At 53.1% G+C, this 17,124-nt stretch overlaps 1 protein-coding gene across 5 annotated transcripts in view; it reads left to right on the top strand.

Moving 5' to 3' along the window:
- SBNO2 (strawberry notch homolog 2) overlaps nucleotides 1-17,124 on the top strand; it is a 48,118-nt gene that overhangs the window by 14,282 nt on the left and 16,712 nt on the right. For 4 of the 5 annotated variants that reach the window (XM_062625068.1, XM_062625066.1, XM_062625067.1 and 1 more), the window contains exons 5-6: nucleotides 12,422-12,586; nucleotides 16,604-16,696. In XM_062625068.1, the coding sequence (XP_062481052.1) occupies nucleotides 12,422-12,586; nucleotides 16,604-16,696 (258 nt within the window). Of the gene's footprint in view, nucleotides 1-5,545; nucleotides 5,849-12,421; nucleotides 12,587-16,603; nucleotides 16,697-17,124 lie in introns of those variants that run through there. The other variant, XM_062625069.1, reaches the window with a different exon arrangement.

The raw sequence follows: 17,124 nt of genomic DNA, 5'->3' as shown, positions 1-17,124 counted from the left end.
GGTCTCCAGCTGGACTTCGAGCCATTGAGCATAACTCTTTGCATGCAGCCCTCCAGCCAGTTCTTTATCCACCGAGTGGTCCACCCATCAAATTGATGTCTCTCCAGTTTAGGCAGTAGCTGAGTGGTCCATCAGCTCCCATCCCCTGCTGTGTCGTGGGACTTGATCTCAGCCAGCTTGGAAGAGCAGATCTGGGGAGATTCTTTGTGGAAAGGAGATTCTTTGTGTGAGCTGGGTGGCAAAAGAGCAGGAGGGCTCTGAGGAAAACCAGGCACAACTGACCTCCAGTAGCTGCCAGAAGAAGAAATCATTCCTGTGCCACTCTCCTGGAGCTCTTCCATCCCTTGCTTCAGCACTGTTTTCCACTCATTTCTTGCTGTCCCAGATGCCAGGGTGTTAAATATTAACCATCTGCCTGGAAAGCCGAAACGTGCCACTTGGAAGCTGTGGGCACACTTGGGTGGTGACATCTTTCTAGGTGACAGTGTAGGAAAGTACCTGTCTTTTTACCCTTGCCTAGCACGGTGGGAGGAGTGGCAGGGCCTGGCAGACTTTGTGCTGTTACGACCACACCAAACAGAGGAATGACACCAAAGAGAGGATGTGGGGAGTTTGCTGCATGGTTTGGGAAGAGAGTCTTGATTAAACCTGTGATCACTGGGCAGGCAAATACGTCAGGTGCTTATGTGAGAACTCGTGCTGCCTTCATACACCAGCACCTTTGCAAGATCCCCAAATCCCATCTGGGATAGTTGGCCAGTGCAGGGATCTTGCAGCCCTGTGTGCATCAGCACAGCCTGCCTGTGCTGGGTTCTGCCTGCTGCCTGAGGGGGGGTCAGAGGAAGATGCTGGAGGTGTCAGCTCTGATCTAGAGTGATGCTTCGTGATCCTGTGTGCGATCTGAGAGTGAGCCCTGAGCTCCGCATCCCCAGAGCCTCCCTGCAGCAGGGCTCCAGCCTGGCCTCCAGGCAGTTTGTGCCCTTCAAGAGCTTCTTAAGGATTACCAAAGAAGGGTTTTAAAGGTCTGAAGAGCAAATGCCTGATGATTCTGAGCTATTTGTGTAGTGAGCACTTTGCTGCTGGTGGTCAGAGGATTGCTGGTGCCTGCTGGGGCTTGGGGGGTGGGAAAGGTGCTGCGTTTCCTCCAGCACTGGCATTGCTCCCCCATCTTCAATCTGTTTCATCTCTGAGGCTCTCAGCTGGATCCTCAGCTCAGTGCAAAGCCTGAGGATGCCAGGAGTGGGAATTGCTTCCCAGTTGAATCATTCCCTGCAGCCGTTCAGGTCTGGTGAAGGGCGATTGTATCACAGCAGCATCGCTGCATGTTGGACAAGGTGCTTCGGTTGCATGCCTAGAGCAGCCTAATGGGAACTTAAGAACTTGTTTCCTCCACAGTACTTTTGGTTCTGGATTGCTCTGGGGTGATTCAGCCTTGCTGGCCTATTGGCATTCTTTATATAAACAAGTGGCTTAAACTGAGGTTTAGGAAACAGCTACATGAGGCCGTGATGGGGTCTGAGGGTGTTTCTCGGGAGCTGTTGTCTTCAGGCAAGGTCTCACCCCCAGCTGTTGCCATCTCCTTATGGAAGAAATCTCCTGCCTGCACACGTGTCTGCAGCAATCAGCCCTGAGGACAAGTCCATTCAGGTTTCCATTGCCTTCTGCTGCTCATTCCTCCAGTCTCAGTGCTGGTGAGCTGGAACCAGTGCAGCGAACCTGCTGCAAAGGGCTTTTTGTCCTCTCGGCACTGGTGCTGTCCTGTGTCACTGGTGGTGAGAGCTTCATTGCCACAGCCAGACACTAAACACTTTGGCCTCTGTTGTGTGTCTGTCCTCAGGGCCTTATCGTGACAGCAGAGCAGCCTGTTTGGGAAAAGCATCCCTGTCCCATCAGTCCTTGCTGCTCTTGGCCACCACAGCTTTTTTCTTCCAACTCCACTGTTCTGCCCTGTTGATGATCACTTAAAGCCCAAGACTGCCTGTTTCCTTTGAGCCTTTCCTTACCTAAACCCAGCCTGCCTGTTTCTGACCATCTCTGTTTGCTTTTGCCTAACTTAGCTTGCTCCCTGTGCTCCAGAACTGGGCTTTGCTGGATGCCTGAAGCCTCCTCTGCTGACTCCACTTGCCCAGGTCCCACTGGAACATAACCCTGACCTTTCTGAGGTGGGCTCCTGCTCAGTGTGGAAGGTGCAGACTCGCCTGTGAGGGTTTGGCACAAGCTCCCCCCTTTCCTGCCCTGGGAAGCAGCTCAATGTATGAACACTTGGGGTACCCCTCTTAAAACCCGAGTGGTGCTTGGGCTGCAGGAAGGTCAGTCCCGACTGATTTTGCCTGTGGAAGAAGGAGGAATTGGCTGCTTGTGGGTAAAGTCATTTGCAGTAATGCTATAAAGATGCAATTACAGCCTCGTTTGATCTGCTTGTGGGGGGCTCTTGACCACTCCTGTTAATCATAAACCAGCCCTCTTCTCCCTCCCAGCCCCCTGCAATCTCCTGTTCGTGTTTCTTGTTAAAGGGGGAGGAGGAAATTAACCTACTCTTTAAAAAGTATTAATTTCTCAAAGTGCTTCAGTGCCCAGAGCTGGGGTGATTTAAGACAAATCAATGCAGCAGTTATTAAATTCAATGAAAGACTTGGTTCTGTCTGAAATGAAGAGTTTCCTGGAATAAGAAACATCCTGGAACTTCCTCTTGCTGTCCTGGAGTTACGTCCACAGGGAATAGAGGAATTAAAATCAGTTTGGAGGCAGTTAACTGCCTCTGGTTCCTTTGAAGCATTTTCTGTTCAAGTTCCTTTACGTGCTCTTTGGTTTTGCACTCTGGGGCTGGGATTTGGGCTGGTTTAATTCCACTTGACTTGGGGGAGATGCCCACAGTGCTCACATGAGGCCTTGGGGTGTTCAAAGGAAGCCCTGGCTGCAGCCGTTGTGCTCCCATTGTGTTGGTGTTGACACCCGTGGGCTCGTGTGTGCCCCTGGGGTGCCCATGGCCCCAGGGGTGGGGTACAAGGGCTTGAAGGGCTCCATTCTGTCCCCATTGCAGACTTCAAACAGTGATGCCCACCTCCAGGCAGGAGGGAAGGGAAGGGCAAGGATGGGGAATGGCTTCTGGAGCTCTTGGCAAGAATCATTCCCTGCCTCCTCCCTTCATCAAGCTGACAGAAGTGGGAAAAGGGCTGCTCTGAAACCCAGAGTGCTCTGAAAAATGCTGGTAATAGGATTTAACAGCAGGCCACTGGGAGATGCTTTAAAACAGGATCCACCTGAGCCAGTCCGGTTGGGTGACTTCCCCCATCACCAGTTCTGCTGGTGGTCACTGCGTGTCCTGGTCTGGAACGTGCCTGAAGCACCAGCGGTCCTCCCCCGGCAGCACCACGGGAACTGCTGCATCCCATGGGAACGCGGCCTCCGGGCGTGCTTCTTTCCCTGCCTCCCGGATTCGGTACTCCAGGAGCTGCAGCGTCTCCCTGCCACATGCTGCAGGCAGGGTCACTGCAAGGGTTTACTCAGGCTCAGCACGTGAGAGCCCTTTGGTGAGCAGAGCCAAGCCTTGCACCCCGCTGGGTGGCATGGAGCAGGAGGAGGAGGGCACAGCCTGGCCAAGACGTGCTCTCCCATCCTTCATCCCTCTGGGAAAACCCAGCCCTGTCAGGACAAGCTGCAGGGTTCAGATGCTTGGTGCTTGTCCACCCTTTGGCTGCTTTTGGAGTGACTTTTCCAAGGCACAGCACTGGGATCTGGTTCTGCCTGGAAGCTCAGCCCATGCTGTCAGTGTGGTCAGGAAGTGTCCTGTAAGGAGGTGGCAGAGGATGCTGTGGAGCTTCCCCAACAGTTATCCAACTCCTTGTACCTCCCTGGGTTTGACAGGAAGTCAAAGTGAAGCAAATGCTGGACTAATTCTGCATCCCTGTCTATCAGCACGTGTGACTGTGGGGAGCAGGAATGCTGGGACAGGGTGTTAGAATTCCAGGTGGTGATTTCTCAGTGGGTTATCTTCTGTGGTCTGGCAAAATCAGTGTAGCAGCCCCAGTTATCGGTAAGGACATCTTGCTTCCTCTTGGCAGTCCCATCCTGCTGCCTACCTTTTGCCCCCTTTGTGCACCAGCAGAAGAGGAAATAACCCACCTGCTGCTTCAAGGGTTGCATAAACAGCCCTTGGTTAGTCCCAGGGAAGAGCTGGTGGTTTGATCCAGGGCACAGAGCAAAGCCAGCAAGTCACTAACCAAGGTGTTTCAGGAATGTATTTGGTCTCTGAGGTTCACGTGTATCATTGAAGCACCGATCCCAAGCTCCAGGGCACTACCAGCTAATGCAATGCAATCAAATTCAGATCAAGGCAGCACTAAAACCCCAGGCAGTGCCTTCCCCCCCCACCCCAAACCAGCTGCCCACAGACACCAAGTGCTTCGTTTCCACTGTGCTTTCTGCAGCAGCACTCATGGAACGGCCGCTCGCAGCATTCTCGGGAGGAAGCATCTCTCTCCTGCAGGCCTGGTAGGGGCTCTGCCGTCGCTCCAGTGCTTTGGATTATGAGAAGTGCCTTGGAATGTGGGATTTTCCAGCACTTCTCGGCACGAGGCCCCGGGAGCTGCCTTTCCCTTGAAGCCGGGCCATGGTTGTATGGAAGGACTCGGAGCAGGAGTGGATTGATCCGCAGCCAGGGCTCCTCTCGGTGTCCCCCAGCATCTGCTGGGCTAGGGCTCTGCTGGTTTCCTGGCCAGGCTGGGTCCCCCTCCCTGTCCTGCTCCGGTAGCACAGGAGCTGTGCTTCCAGACCCGGAGCAGTGCAGGGTCCAGCTCCGGTCCCAGCTGGAGCAGCCGAGCCCCTGGGAGCTGGTGGGGATGAAACCCCATCCAGAGCCCAGCAGTGGTGCTGGGGAGACCCAGACAGGAACCTCATGCTCCCAAAGCAAGCAGGAGCTCTCGTGTGGCTCTGCAGCACAGTGGGTGCTCTGGCAAAGTCACTTCTCCATCAGCCCAGGCTGTGGTTGGAGCAGATTTTCCTTAAGCTTATGATGACGAGATCCCTCCCAGATGTCCCTTTTTTTGTGCCTTTTTCCTCTCCCCGAGCAGAAATGTTGCTTATTTCTGTTACCAAGCCCGTTAAAAGGGAAAGCCTTGGGAAAAAGAGACATTCCTGGATGCTGTGGGCTAACAATGGTCTAGAAAAGAAGGGATAAAATTGCTGCTCCTTTTCCCAACTGCAGTATTTGGGGTGGGGTAGATAGCGGAGACAAAAGCAGCACATGGGGTGGGGTGGGGGGGGATAGAACCCACCTTGTGAACACTTCATGCTCTTGATTCCTTACCCCAGGCTCCGGGGCAGGACCCGGCTGGGCCTGGGCACGGGAAGGGGGGGGGTTCAGGGTGTTCCATGGGGAGCCGGATTCCTGCCTGGCTCGCGCCGCTGTGGAGCTGAGCTTTGTTTACAGTGTCTCTGTGGTTGCATTACACCACATACAGTAATTCTCCTCGCATTGCCAGTAATTTCCCTGACTTACCAAGCAGGCATCATTTCCTGAAAGTCAGCCCCGTGCTTAGAGGAAGTACGAGCACTCTCCTTCGTGACTAACCACTGCATGCAAATCTCCCGGGCGCTGGGGCCGCTCCATGGCTCTCCTCTGCTCCTCCGTTTGCCCTCCTCGCTGCTTCTGCATGGGAGCTCTTACCAAGCCTTGAGGAGCTCCTTCCCTGGCTGCTGCCGCGGTCATGAGTGAGGACCTTGCTCCATTCTCCGCCGCAAAGTCTCGCCTTGCTGCTCCCTCCGTGTGCTGCCCTGCTGCCAGCACGCTGAGTGCTGCTTTAAAATGTCCCAGATGCAGTTCTGGTTGAAGTTCCCATCTCTCTACAAGGTAACACCTGAGTTTTCTCTTTCTTCTCCTCCTCGGCATTCCTTGTGGGATTTGGTCCTGAGGGAAGAGGCTCCGGCTGCTCCCCCTGGGTTCTCACGGTGGCAGCAGAGGTTTGGGGGTGACAAAGCAGGGACCAGGAGATGTGTGCTCTGCTGAAAGGTGCCTTCCTCAGAGCCTGCTCCTGCTGGGTGCAACGTGGTGAGACTCAGAGAAGGAGCTGTGGGGAGAGGTGATCACTGTGGTTATGGAGCAGTAAGTGCTTTGGGGAGTTTCAGAGCAGATGCTGGGCTCAGGGCAGTGATGGAGCACGGAGCCCTCCGGGCTGTGAGTTCTTACCCCGTGTTTAGAAAGACCTTGGGGGTTGGCACCTAAGAGGTTTTCTTTAGGGATCAGCTGCTCCCAGCTGGAAGTTCTTGATCCCGTCTTGCCTGAAACATCGTTTGTTGAAGCTGGGATTGTTGGGACAGCAAATCTGTCTTGTCTGGCAGTGCAGTTTGTTCATGGCTGTGTCAGTGCAGTTTGTTCATGGCTGTATCAGTGCAGTTTGGCTGTGTCAGTGCAGTTTGTTCATGGCTGTGTCAGTGCAGTTTGTTCATGGCTGTGTCAGTGCAGTTTGTTCATGGCTGTATCAGTGCAGTTTGTTCATGGCTGTGTCCGTGCAGTTTGTTCATGGCTGTATCAGTGCAGTTTGTTCATGGCTGTGTCAGTGCAGTTTGTTCATGGCTGTATCAGTGCAGTTTGTTCATGGCTGTGTCCGTGCAGTTTGTTCATGGCTGTATCAGTGCAGTTTGTTCATGGCTGTGTCAGTGCAGTTTGTTCATGGCTGTATCAGTGCAGTTTGTTCATGGATGTATCAGTGCAGTTTGGCTGTGTCAGTGCAGTTTGGCTGTGTCAGTGCAGTTTGTTCATGGCTGTGTCAGTGCAGTTTGGCTGTATCAGTGCGGTTTATTCATGGCTGTATCAGTGCGGTTTGTTCATGGATGTATCAGTGCAGTTTGGCTGTGTCAGTGCAGTTTGGCTGTGTCAGTGCAGTTTGTTCATGGCTGTGTCAGTGCAGTTTGTTCATGGCTGTGTCAGTGCAGTTTGTTCATGGATGTATCAGTGCAGTTTGTTCATGGCTGTGTCAGTGCAGTTTGTTCATGGATGTGTCAGTGCAGTTTGTTCATGGCTGTATCAGTGCAGTTTGTTCATGGCTGTGTCAGTGCAGTTTGTTCATGGCTGTATCAGTGCAGTTTGGCTGTGTCAGTGCAGTTTGTTCATGGCTGTATCAGTGCAGTTTGTTCATGGATGTGTCAGTGCAGTTTGGCTGTGTCAGTGCAGTTTGTTCATGGCTGTGTCAGTGCAGTTTGTTCATGGCTGTGTCAGTGCAGTTTGTTCATGGCTGTGTCAGTGCAGTTTGGCTGTATCAGTGCAGTTTGTTCATGGCTGTGTCAGTGCAGTTTGTTCATGGATGTATCAGTGCAGTTTGGCTGTGTCAGTGCAGTTTGTTCATGGCTGTATCAGTGCAGTTTGTTCATGGATGTGTCAGTGCAGTTTGGCTGTGTCAGTGCAGTTTGTTCATGGCTGTGTCAGTGCAGTTTGTTCATGGCTGTGTCAGTGCAGTTTGGCTGTATCAGTGCAGTTTGTTCATGGCTGTGTCAGTGCAGTTTGTTCATGGATGTATCAGTGCAGTTTGGCTGTGTCAGTGCAGTTTGTTCATGGCTGTATCAGTGCAGTTTGTTCATGGATGTGTCAGTGCAGTTTGGCTGTGTCAGTGCAGTTTGTTCATGGCTGTGTCAGTGCAGTTTGTTCATGGCTGTGTCAGTGCAGTTTGGCTGTATCAGTGCAGTTTGTTCATGGCTGTGTCAGTGCAGTTTGTTCATGGATGTATCAGTGCAGTTTGGCTGTGTCAGTGCAGTTTGTTCATGGCTGTATCAGTGCAGTTTGTTCATGGATGTGTCAGTGCAGTTTGGCTGTGTCAGTGCAGTTTGTTCATGGCTGTGTCAGTGCAGTTTGTTCATGGCTGTGTCAGTGCAGTTTGTTCATGGCTGTGTCAGTGCAGTTTGGCTGTATCAGTGCAGTTTGTTCATGGCTGTGTCAGTGCAGTTTGTTCATGGATGTATCAGTGCAGTTTGGCTGTGTCAGTGCAGTTTGTTCATGGCTGTGTCAGTGCAGTTTGGCTGTGTCAGTGCAGTTTGTTCATGGCTGTGTCAGTGCAGTTTGGCTGTGTCAGTGCAGTTTGTTCATGGCTGTGTCAGTGCAGTTTGGCTGTGTCAGTGCAGTTTGTTCATGGCTGTATCAGTGCAGTTTGTTCATGGCTGTGTCAGTGCAGTTTGTTCATGGCTGTGTCAGTGCAGTTTGTTCATGGATGTATCAGTGCAGTTTGTTCATGGATGTATCAGTGCAGTTTGGCTGTGTCAGTGCAGTTTGTTCATGGATGTGTCAGTGCAGTTTGGCTGTGTCAGTGCAGTTTGGCTGTATCAGTGCAGTTTGTTCATGGATGTGTCAGTGCAGTTTGTTCATGGATGTGTATCTGTGTGTGCCTGTGTGTGTATGTGTGTGTGTATATAGTTTCCTATGCATGTGTTATATAGTTTTATATACATGTGTTATATAGTTTTATATACGTGTGTGTATAGATGGTTTTATATATAAAACCATACACACACGTATATAAAATATATATGCATTTTATATAGTGTGTATATATAGTTTTATAGCTGTACGTGTGTATATCTATAGTTTTAAGCCCCTGTCAGCTGCGTGCTGGGTAGTGGAGCAGTCAGTAGCTGCCGTGCAGGAGGAGTTGGTTCCTCCATGTCCGGATTGATGGCTCCATGGCCAGAAATACTTCCAGGGCTCACACTCCTTCTGCATTTAGACCTCACCTGTTCTTTCATTATTTCTAACAAAGCCTGTGTTTTGACTGCAGGCTCTGAGCTGTTGCCAGTGCCTGTGAGAGCCACATGAACGCTTTGCCTTGGTTTGCCCTGATTTTTCTCTGCTCTTTATTAAACTCTTGGGTTTGAAAACTTTTCCTGGTTTGGGATAGTGATGCAAATCCTGTGTGCTGTAGTGGTATTGACTGGTGATGAGCTCTGCTCTGCTGGGACCTGACCCCCGCCCCGGAGCACCATGTGCAGTTCCAGAGCCCACAGCCAGACGTGGAGCAGGTACAGAGATGCTGCAAGGGCTGGAGCAGCTCTGCTCTGGGTCAGCCTGGAGAAGAGAAGGCTCCTTAAGGGGAGACCTTAGGGCACCTCCCAGGAAAGGAAACCCAACCAAAATCTGAAACACCCCACCCCCCAAAATCAATCAACCTCATTCCTATGAGTTACGTCGAGCAGATGCAGGGTGGTGGTTGAAATAAAGACCCTGCCCTGTGGGATAACCCCCATCTGCTGCAGAAATTGAGCATCCACTGAAACATAACATCAGTGCTGTTGCTGTGAACCCCTCTGATTCCCAGTGAGAAACTTTACAGGTTCTTCTTCTTCAGCCTTAACCAGGGACAGTGTAACCGGCTTCAGCTCCTGCAACGGGGATGGGTGGTCACCGAGCAGCTTCTCCAGGTCTGGCTCTGCAGCATCTCTCCTCAGCTCCTTGCCCCTTCCCTGCTGCACCTCCAACCTCTTCACTCCTCGTGGTTTCTGGGACCATCTCTCCTACCCCTAATGCTGCCATCTTCTCTTTCAGCTGCTTCTGTCTGTGTTGGGCTCAGCACCTTTTGGCTGGGGTCAGCAGGAGCCAGAGTATTGGTGGGTCTGGCAGAGCCTTCATCCCGCTGAGAAGAGGCATCCTCTCGCTCCCTGTTCTTTTGGGATGGTTTAGGGAATGATCTTTCCCTTGAGGAGACAGGGAGCTGCTCCCATTTGCTCCCTATAAAGCAGGGGAGTGATTAGTGAAGGTGTGGTTTATGGCACGGGTTGTAGTTACCAGCACAGCCTGGGATTAAACAGTTACACCAGGTTCAGTGGACAGGCTGGGCTGACCCGCTGGGCTTGTGCCTGCAGCTCTTCATGGGTGGATCTAACATGTTACTGGTTTGAGTGCTCCTGAAGTAATACAATTACATGAAACAAATGGGATGCTGGAAGTTTGTGTCTTGGAGGCTGATTTCCTCTTCCCATTGCAGGCTGGTGCCCTGAGCAGGGGGAGCAGTGATGGGGCTGGGTGCTTGCTGGGTGCCTCGGGCTGTGTTTCAGTGCTCTCATGGCTATTCCAGCCATACACTTGCCTGTCTTTGGGACCCTAAGGTGCAGTATATGCAGATGGATAAACTCAGTGCACAGCGACGAGGCCGGGTGGGATGTGAGACCTCAGGATGCTGCTGCCGTATCCCTGAGGGTGAAGCCCTCGAGTCAGATGCCCTCAGTTAAATGCTGGAATGGATCTGTGTAACAAAGCTTTTCATCACAAAAAGACCAGAAAACCGCCAGCCTGAGCCCTGCTGGGTTTGCCTTGCAGCTCCAGCCTTTGCTTTAGCTCTTTCTTGTCTGTAGCGTGATCCCTCCCAGGCCTGCCTGTCCTTGAGAGAGGAAGAACACGCTTCTCCTCTCAGCATGCAGATGATCACAAACGCCTTTCATCTGTGAGATTGAAAGTCAAGGATGGTGGTGTCTCCTCTCACTTGTTATGAATAGAAACTGGTTCTTGCAGCTCCTCGTGCGAACTGAGCTCTGAGGGCTCGCTGGGAGCAGAGCCCTGCTCTCCCTCCTGAGTGCTGTGTGACCTGGTGACAATCCAGAGGCTGCTGAACCCCTGCAGTGCTTGTTCTTGGGATCCTGAGCCCAGAGGAAGAAGCAGAAGGCTGGGAGGGTGGTGGTGGTGGTGGGGGGGGGGACCAGCAAGGCAGGTTGCTGCAGGGTGCCCAAGGCACTTGCTTTGGCTGAAAGGGACCATCATTCCCTTAGTGTTTTCCTGCTTTGCCAAGTGTGAAGCAGAGCCCCATTTCCAGAGCTCCCATTCTGAGATAAGTCTGGGTGTCTGCCGCAGGCTCTGAAAAGCCTTGGTTTCTGGGAAACCCCAAAATAGCCACAGAAATACCAAGAGTGAAGCGCTGCCAGGTGTCACACACGCCAGCGGATGCCCGGGGCTGGCAGGAGGGTGTCCCTGCAGCACAGCCACACCAGCAGCCCTTTCTCATCCCCTTTGGGGGGGCCCCTTGGTTGGTATGGGGAGAACCCAAACAGCACACGGTGCCCATGCGCCCCGTTGCTGCTCACCTTCCCTTCGGTGCTTCGGTGCTCCTGCACCTCCGGAGCACAGCGTGTGTTGGGGTGCCAGGCGAGGCTGATGTGGGAAGAAGGCGAAGGGAATGTGTCCTGATGGTTTGAAACACTGCAACCTGGGTAGCAGCTGGGGGGGGTCTGACCCAGCTCGTGGCCTGAAGCCCTTAGGAACAGTAGGGGCAGGCTCAGGGTGTGCATTTTAAGGTCCTTTCCAGCCCTAACTGTGCTATGGGGTCAGGCAGGGCTAAGTGACTTTTAAAGACCTTTGGCTGCCTTTCTGCCTTGCAGTCGGAAATTGGCCCTTAACTGGAAATGAGCAGATTCCCCCTCGTATCGGGTGCTGTGCTGTTGTCACCCTGCCTTGGTCATCTGCTCCAGCTGGAGCCGGCTGCTGCCAAACCTGGGAAGCCCTGTGGGTCTCTCTGTCCATCTGTCCCTCCGGGCCAGAGGCTCATCTCCAGCGGGAGCTCGGTGCCCTGAAGGGAAGAGCAGGCAAAGGTTTTGTGATGTGGAAGTGGTGTGAGGGAGCCAGGGAGGGCGCAGTGACCTGTGCCAGAGCAAAAAGGGCTTTTTGGCTGTTGGTTCTTCCCATTTACAGTTGGAAAACCCAGACAAGGAACAGATGGGAGGGAGGGGATCGAAGGCTCCTTCTGAGGCGGCGTCCGTGTGACTCAAACCAACTGCTGGGTTGGCACCACATGAAAGAGCTGTAAACCACCCCAGCACAGGCACCAGGGGAAGAGCCAGGGCAGAGCCTGCTCCTCCTCACTGGAGCACCTTCTCTTCACGTCCAGGCTGGGGCACATGCCCTTAGGAAAAGGACTGGAGGATGTGAATTGTCTGGGTGCAAACCCAGGTGGCACCAGCTCCTGCAGCCTCCTTTGTGCCAGGAGGAGACTCAGTTTGTCCAAAGCCTCCAGGTATTGCTGTGTTATAAATTGCCATTCAAGAGCTGTGTCATTCCCAGGAGTAGCTGCTGCTCTGTGGGCTTCTGGGCATGAATGGAGTAGTCGGGTCCCTTGGGTGTCAGGCTGAGGACTTCTTTAATCCGACGCTGGCTTGAGGTGACTGCCACTCCTCGGTGTGCAGAGCTGTGCACAGTGGGAGTCAGTTGTGGCCGTGCACTGGCATTTCTCTCCAGTCACTCTTGTCCCTCCTTTCCCCATAAACTGAGGTTTTCCAGCAGCTGCTGAGAGCATCTCCTCCTTTCCAAGTTAATTTCTAGGCTTTGTGGAGCGTGAAGGAAAGGAGCTGCTCATTTAATAGCAAGAAATTAAACCTTCCCGGGCGAGTAGGTGTGAGAAAGGAGCTCTGTGGTCTTCCCATCCTGCCGCCTCTGATTGTGGCCCTGTCTCCATTTCAGGACTCTTCATACCTCAACGAGCTCTCCAACAACAACTCCCTCTTCTCATCCCCTGCGGATTCCCTCTCCGACATTGCGGATCCGAAGGACTTCTTGTCTGCCGATAGCCTGAACCACGTGCCAACACTATGGGATGTAAACACGCCGCAGCAGAACCAAGTAGAGGTATGGGCAGCTCCTCTTCCATCCTCCCCATCAGACACCAGATACCTCAGGCTTCATCCCGTGGTGTTTGCACCAAGGAATTGAGAAACCAGCCCGGTTCCCTACTCACTGTTACCAGCTTTGCTGCGGGAGGGAAGGGATGATTACATGTAGTTCAGTGTCCTGGAAGCAGGGGAGGATCCAGGCATCCTCAAAGGGGGGTATGTGCACTCTTCTGGAGTGTGGTGCAGGCACTGGCTCTTTGTTCTGGCAGCCGTGGCAGGTAGGTGCATCACAAGCAGGATGGATCCTAAACCATTCAGCAAGTCCAGAGCAGCCTGGTGCGGTGCTGAAGAGCTGGGCTCCAGGAAGAGCCCTACCACACAGGGCCTTCACTGTCCCCACCACTTGTTTGTTCTCCATGGTGAATAGTTTAGTAACAATGACTAAAACCCAAACTCTGTCTCAACCTGAGACTCCCCATTGGTGTTTCCTTTGTGAGTCTAAGTCCCTGCAACCTTTTACATCTCTGAGTGTTCCTGGGCTGTGATGTCCCGCAGCCCCACAGCAGCGTGTGGTTCTGTTCTGCCATCTGGTTTCCCTCATCTGTTGGGACGGATTACTCACCATTGCACAACCTGCTGTCAGTCACCACGGGGTGCTGGTGGAGCTGGTATCACACACAGCTGCTGGGGCTCAGCTCACAGTGGATGCCCAGCACTGCAGTCCCCTTCCTTCCCTAGGTCATCCTCTTTTGAAGATGGGGGGGGGGGGGAAACCATTCCACATGGATACCCCAGCAGGCAAATCTGGCATGGCCGTGCTTTAGTCACTGTTGTGCTTGGAGGTTCCGTTGTGTTTCGAGGCTGCAGTTTGCAGTTAGCAGTTGTGTCTGACTGGATTGCCATGAAGCGAGCTGGCTCTTTGTCACAGCTGGGAAAGCAGAGTCTTGGCAGCAGCTCTGCTTCCACATGCTGCTGCCGTGTGGCTCAGTGACAGGTTGGGCACTGGAGTGCAGCATGGAGATGAGGGTCCTAGCCTGGACTTGGGAAATGGAAGCTCCTGCCTGCTTTAGGCTTCCTGGGAGGGCATTCATGCACATCCTCAAGCGGGACACCGGAGCTCTTGCTGAAAGCCCTGCGATGCCATCACCTTCATAGACCTTTGCAGTGTCTGTAGTTGGAGGCAGAGAATTCCACTGCCCCTCTTCCCGTGGATAACTGTGCTGGAGACCAAGGGCTGTGCTGCTGTGCCGGCCGGCAGCAAGGGCTGCACAGGCAATCCGCACAGGCTGGTAACCTTGGACCAGTTTGAAGTCTGAGGCAGCAGGAAGAGCGTTGAGCTGTTTGAACCAAAGCAGTGACTGAAGACATCACAGGCTCGGAAACTGGATTCAGAAAGCTAAAAAAGCCAGATCATCCCCCAGCACGGGGAAGGCGTGGTGTTGTCTCCTGTTGTTATTGGGGTTTTACACAGCAGCCTGTGTCACTGCAGGAGCTTCTAGCTTCGTATCTGCAGAGCGTGCAGCAAAAAGCCTTACAGGGAAAAGCTGTTCTAAACCCAGCATAAAGAATGTGAGTGAGGAACAAACGTGTGTCATCTAAGTGTGAGGCTACGTGGCTGGCGGGGGCAGCGGAGCATGTCCGGTCCTGCATGTTGTTCTCCACGTCCTCCCTTGCCCCTTGTCCTGCAGGTTCAGATAAGGCCAATTAACTCCTTGGAATTCCACTTACAAAGGACTTCCTGTGGCAAAGCATCTCCAGCTATTTTAAACTTGTTGTCTTATCTGTGGGTTGTGAATGCAGAGGTGGCTGCGCCAGGGTGTTGCTTGCTCTCTTGGTGGTGGTCTTTGTTCTCCTGGCTTGGAGCTGTCAGTTCAGCACATCCTAGTCAGGAGATGTCAGTGTCAGTTTTGCAGATCCCAGGCCCCCAGGTAAGTGCGTTGTGAGGTTGACTCAGGAGGAGCAATGGTTTTAGGGCCTGAATTTCAAACACCCTTTTTCTGTTGTTGATGGGAGCAAAGGCATGATCTGTGCGAAAGCTTAAGGCAGTGCCAAAGGGAAGGTTCCTTGCTTTAAAAGCATGGAGACTTTGCTGATATCCTGCCCCGATATACAAGCCATTTAGATAACCTTTCCTCACCCCTCCCCGCATTGTTGCACCACCACAGTTCTCCATCAGATGGCAGGGATTTTGGTTTCGGAATAGCCGGAGCAGTTCCTAAGAGCAGCCTTGTACTTTGTCCTCTTTAAAACAATGAGCTGTCTTCTGCCGTGTGGCAATGTGAGGATACGGTGTGGAAAGACTCTCCTCTGTATTTGAGCCTTCCCCCCTCTTTCTCTCAGCTGTCCCTGGCACTGGAGAGGTGGCTTTGCAGGAGAGGGGGCAGAGCACAATGGGAGCAAAGCATCGCAGGGAGAGCGTGGTGCAGAGCATCCCCAGTGCCCTGAGAAACCCCCATCCCCGGTGCTGAGCCTTCAGGTGGGGTGCTTGTCCCTGAGGAGGAAGTGGCTGGAGGCAGAGCTGCCTTCATGTGCCCGTGGGGAGAGCCGTTACCCGTAAAGAAAGGAGGTGGATGTCACTGTTGGATGGAGGAAGAGCTAGGACAGGAGTCAAACCCCTCCATAACGCTTCATTTGTAATGCAGTTGTGAAATACCTTAGGAAATAGTTTGTGGGATCCATTGTGCTTCTCCACAGCCATCTCGCCAGTTTACACTGGTTTTAAGACGGGGAAAGCAAAGCCCTGGCCCTGCAGGAGCTGAAGGGTTGGGAGCTGCTGATTCGAACTCATTCCCAGCGCTTGGAAAACGCCAGCACCCTTTTCCTAGCTCAGCACATGGGGAGGGAATTTCTGGCTCCTCCGCCAGCTGAGAGGGTTCCTTTTCCCATGGGAGTCATGGCAAGAGGGGGCAAAGCAGAGAATGAAGCAAAGAGGAAGAAAACAAAGCGAGGCCAAGCCTTGGGGTGTGCAACTGTCAGCGGCTTTGCTCTGTCTCCTGCTCATGTCCCACGTTCCCCAGTGTGCTGCACGTGCCTCTTCTCATAGCACTGTTAGATGTGAGGCACAGAGGAAGGAGAAAACCAGACTGGGAGGTGAGTGACAGCAGAGAAGGGAGGGAATTGGGCCAGTTCTGTTCTATCCCCTGCTACAGCTCCGGTCCCACCTGCACTGGCCTCCCAGTGTGTTCTGAGCAGATCTGGGCCTGGGCCTTCCTCTTGCCCAAAAAGGAGCTCTTTGCCTGAGCTCAGATTTGTAGGTGGAGATGTTTCACCTGCCCTCCAGATTTGTTGGCACTGAAAATAGCTCTTCCGTCCAGCTTCCTTCTGGTAATTCTGAGTCAGGCTTCCAGGAACAGAGGGTGTGTTTTTGCTTTCTGCCTTGCTTTTTTTTTCTTCTTTAAAAATAGGAAATAATCGGAGTGTTTGTGCTTAAGAACTTCCCATCTTCCACTTCTGCTGCTGGAGCATGGCTCTTTATGTCTGGCACTCCTCGCAGCCTCTAAACTTGGCCTAGTGTTGCTTCTGGAGCTGCTCCTTGCTCGGGATGCCGTGAGCTGCTGGCTTGACCCCGCTCGCTGCCGGGAAATTCCAGTGTGATTTGGTCTGTGTGGGAGCAGACAAAGGATCTCCTTGGCTGTGCTTTCCCAGCTGGGAGTGTCCCTGGAGCTGCTGCCTGGCATTTCGGGGTGACCCATCTTCTTGCTGTGTCGTTACAGCTCCGCAGAGGGGACCCTTGTGCTGCTGGTGCAGGGGCCGAGCGTCCCTGCAGCTCCCGTCACGCACGGGCATGCACGGAGTGCTCACGCTCCTTGTGCTTGCCTTGGTCAGGGACTCCCCGTGTGCACGTTGACAAAAGCATCTACAGCATTTCCAGGATTTATTGGTTTCCAGGATGAGTGCCCTGTTCCCAAACAAAGAATCAAAGTCCAAGGTGTAAGAGCCGAGCGGAGAGCACAAGTACCTGCTGGTGCTCTGTTTTCCTAGTGGTCGGGCTGAGGCTTGAGGCTGCTTTCTCACCAGCACCTTTCTGTTCCAGCTGTTCTCACCCAGCAGATCGTTCAGCGGCTTGAACAGTTCGAATGACCACGTTCCTGCTGGTCCCAACACCCCGCTCCTCATAAGCTACCAGGTGAGAGGGATGCTCGGCTCCAGGAGCATCCACACCACGCACTCGGTGACATGGCAGGAGCGGTTCTGTTTTCCCTTCAGAGAGAGGGAGGCAAGTCCCTGCTCTTCCCCAGGGGTGTCTTCTGCTTCCCTTGGTGGAACCTCACCGATGTGAAACAACGATTTGGGCTTCATGACTTGGCTTTATGCTGCTGAGTACTGAGCTTAAAGCTTGTCTGGATCCCTAGCTCGGGGCCAGGGCAGAGCTCGGGCTCCCCACAGTGCATCTGCCAGGCCATGCAAACATCTTCCCCTAGTTTGATGTGGACCAGGCGCTGAAAGCAGCGGTGGAAGCGGTTGTTGCCCCCGGGGTGGGTGCTGGCAGATGGTTTTCCTTGTGCTGCTGCAGTTTATAAATGGGATGAATTGGGTCTGTGAATTCGCACAGGG

Source organism: Pezoporus occidentalis, unplaced genomic scaffold (genome assembly GCF_034315485.1).
Source record: "Pezoporus occidentalis ecotype Australia unplaced genomic scaffold, CSIRO_AGI_Poc_V1 ctg276, whole genome shotgun sequence".
NCBI classification, from domain to species: Eukaryota; Metazoa; Chordata; class Aves; order Psittaciformes; family Psittacidae; genus Pezoporus; species Pezoporus occidentalis.
This window is presented reverse-complemented; position numbering and strand designations above follow the sequence as displayed.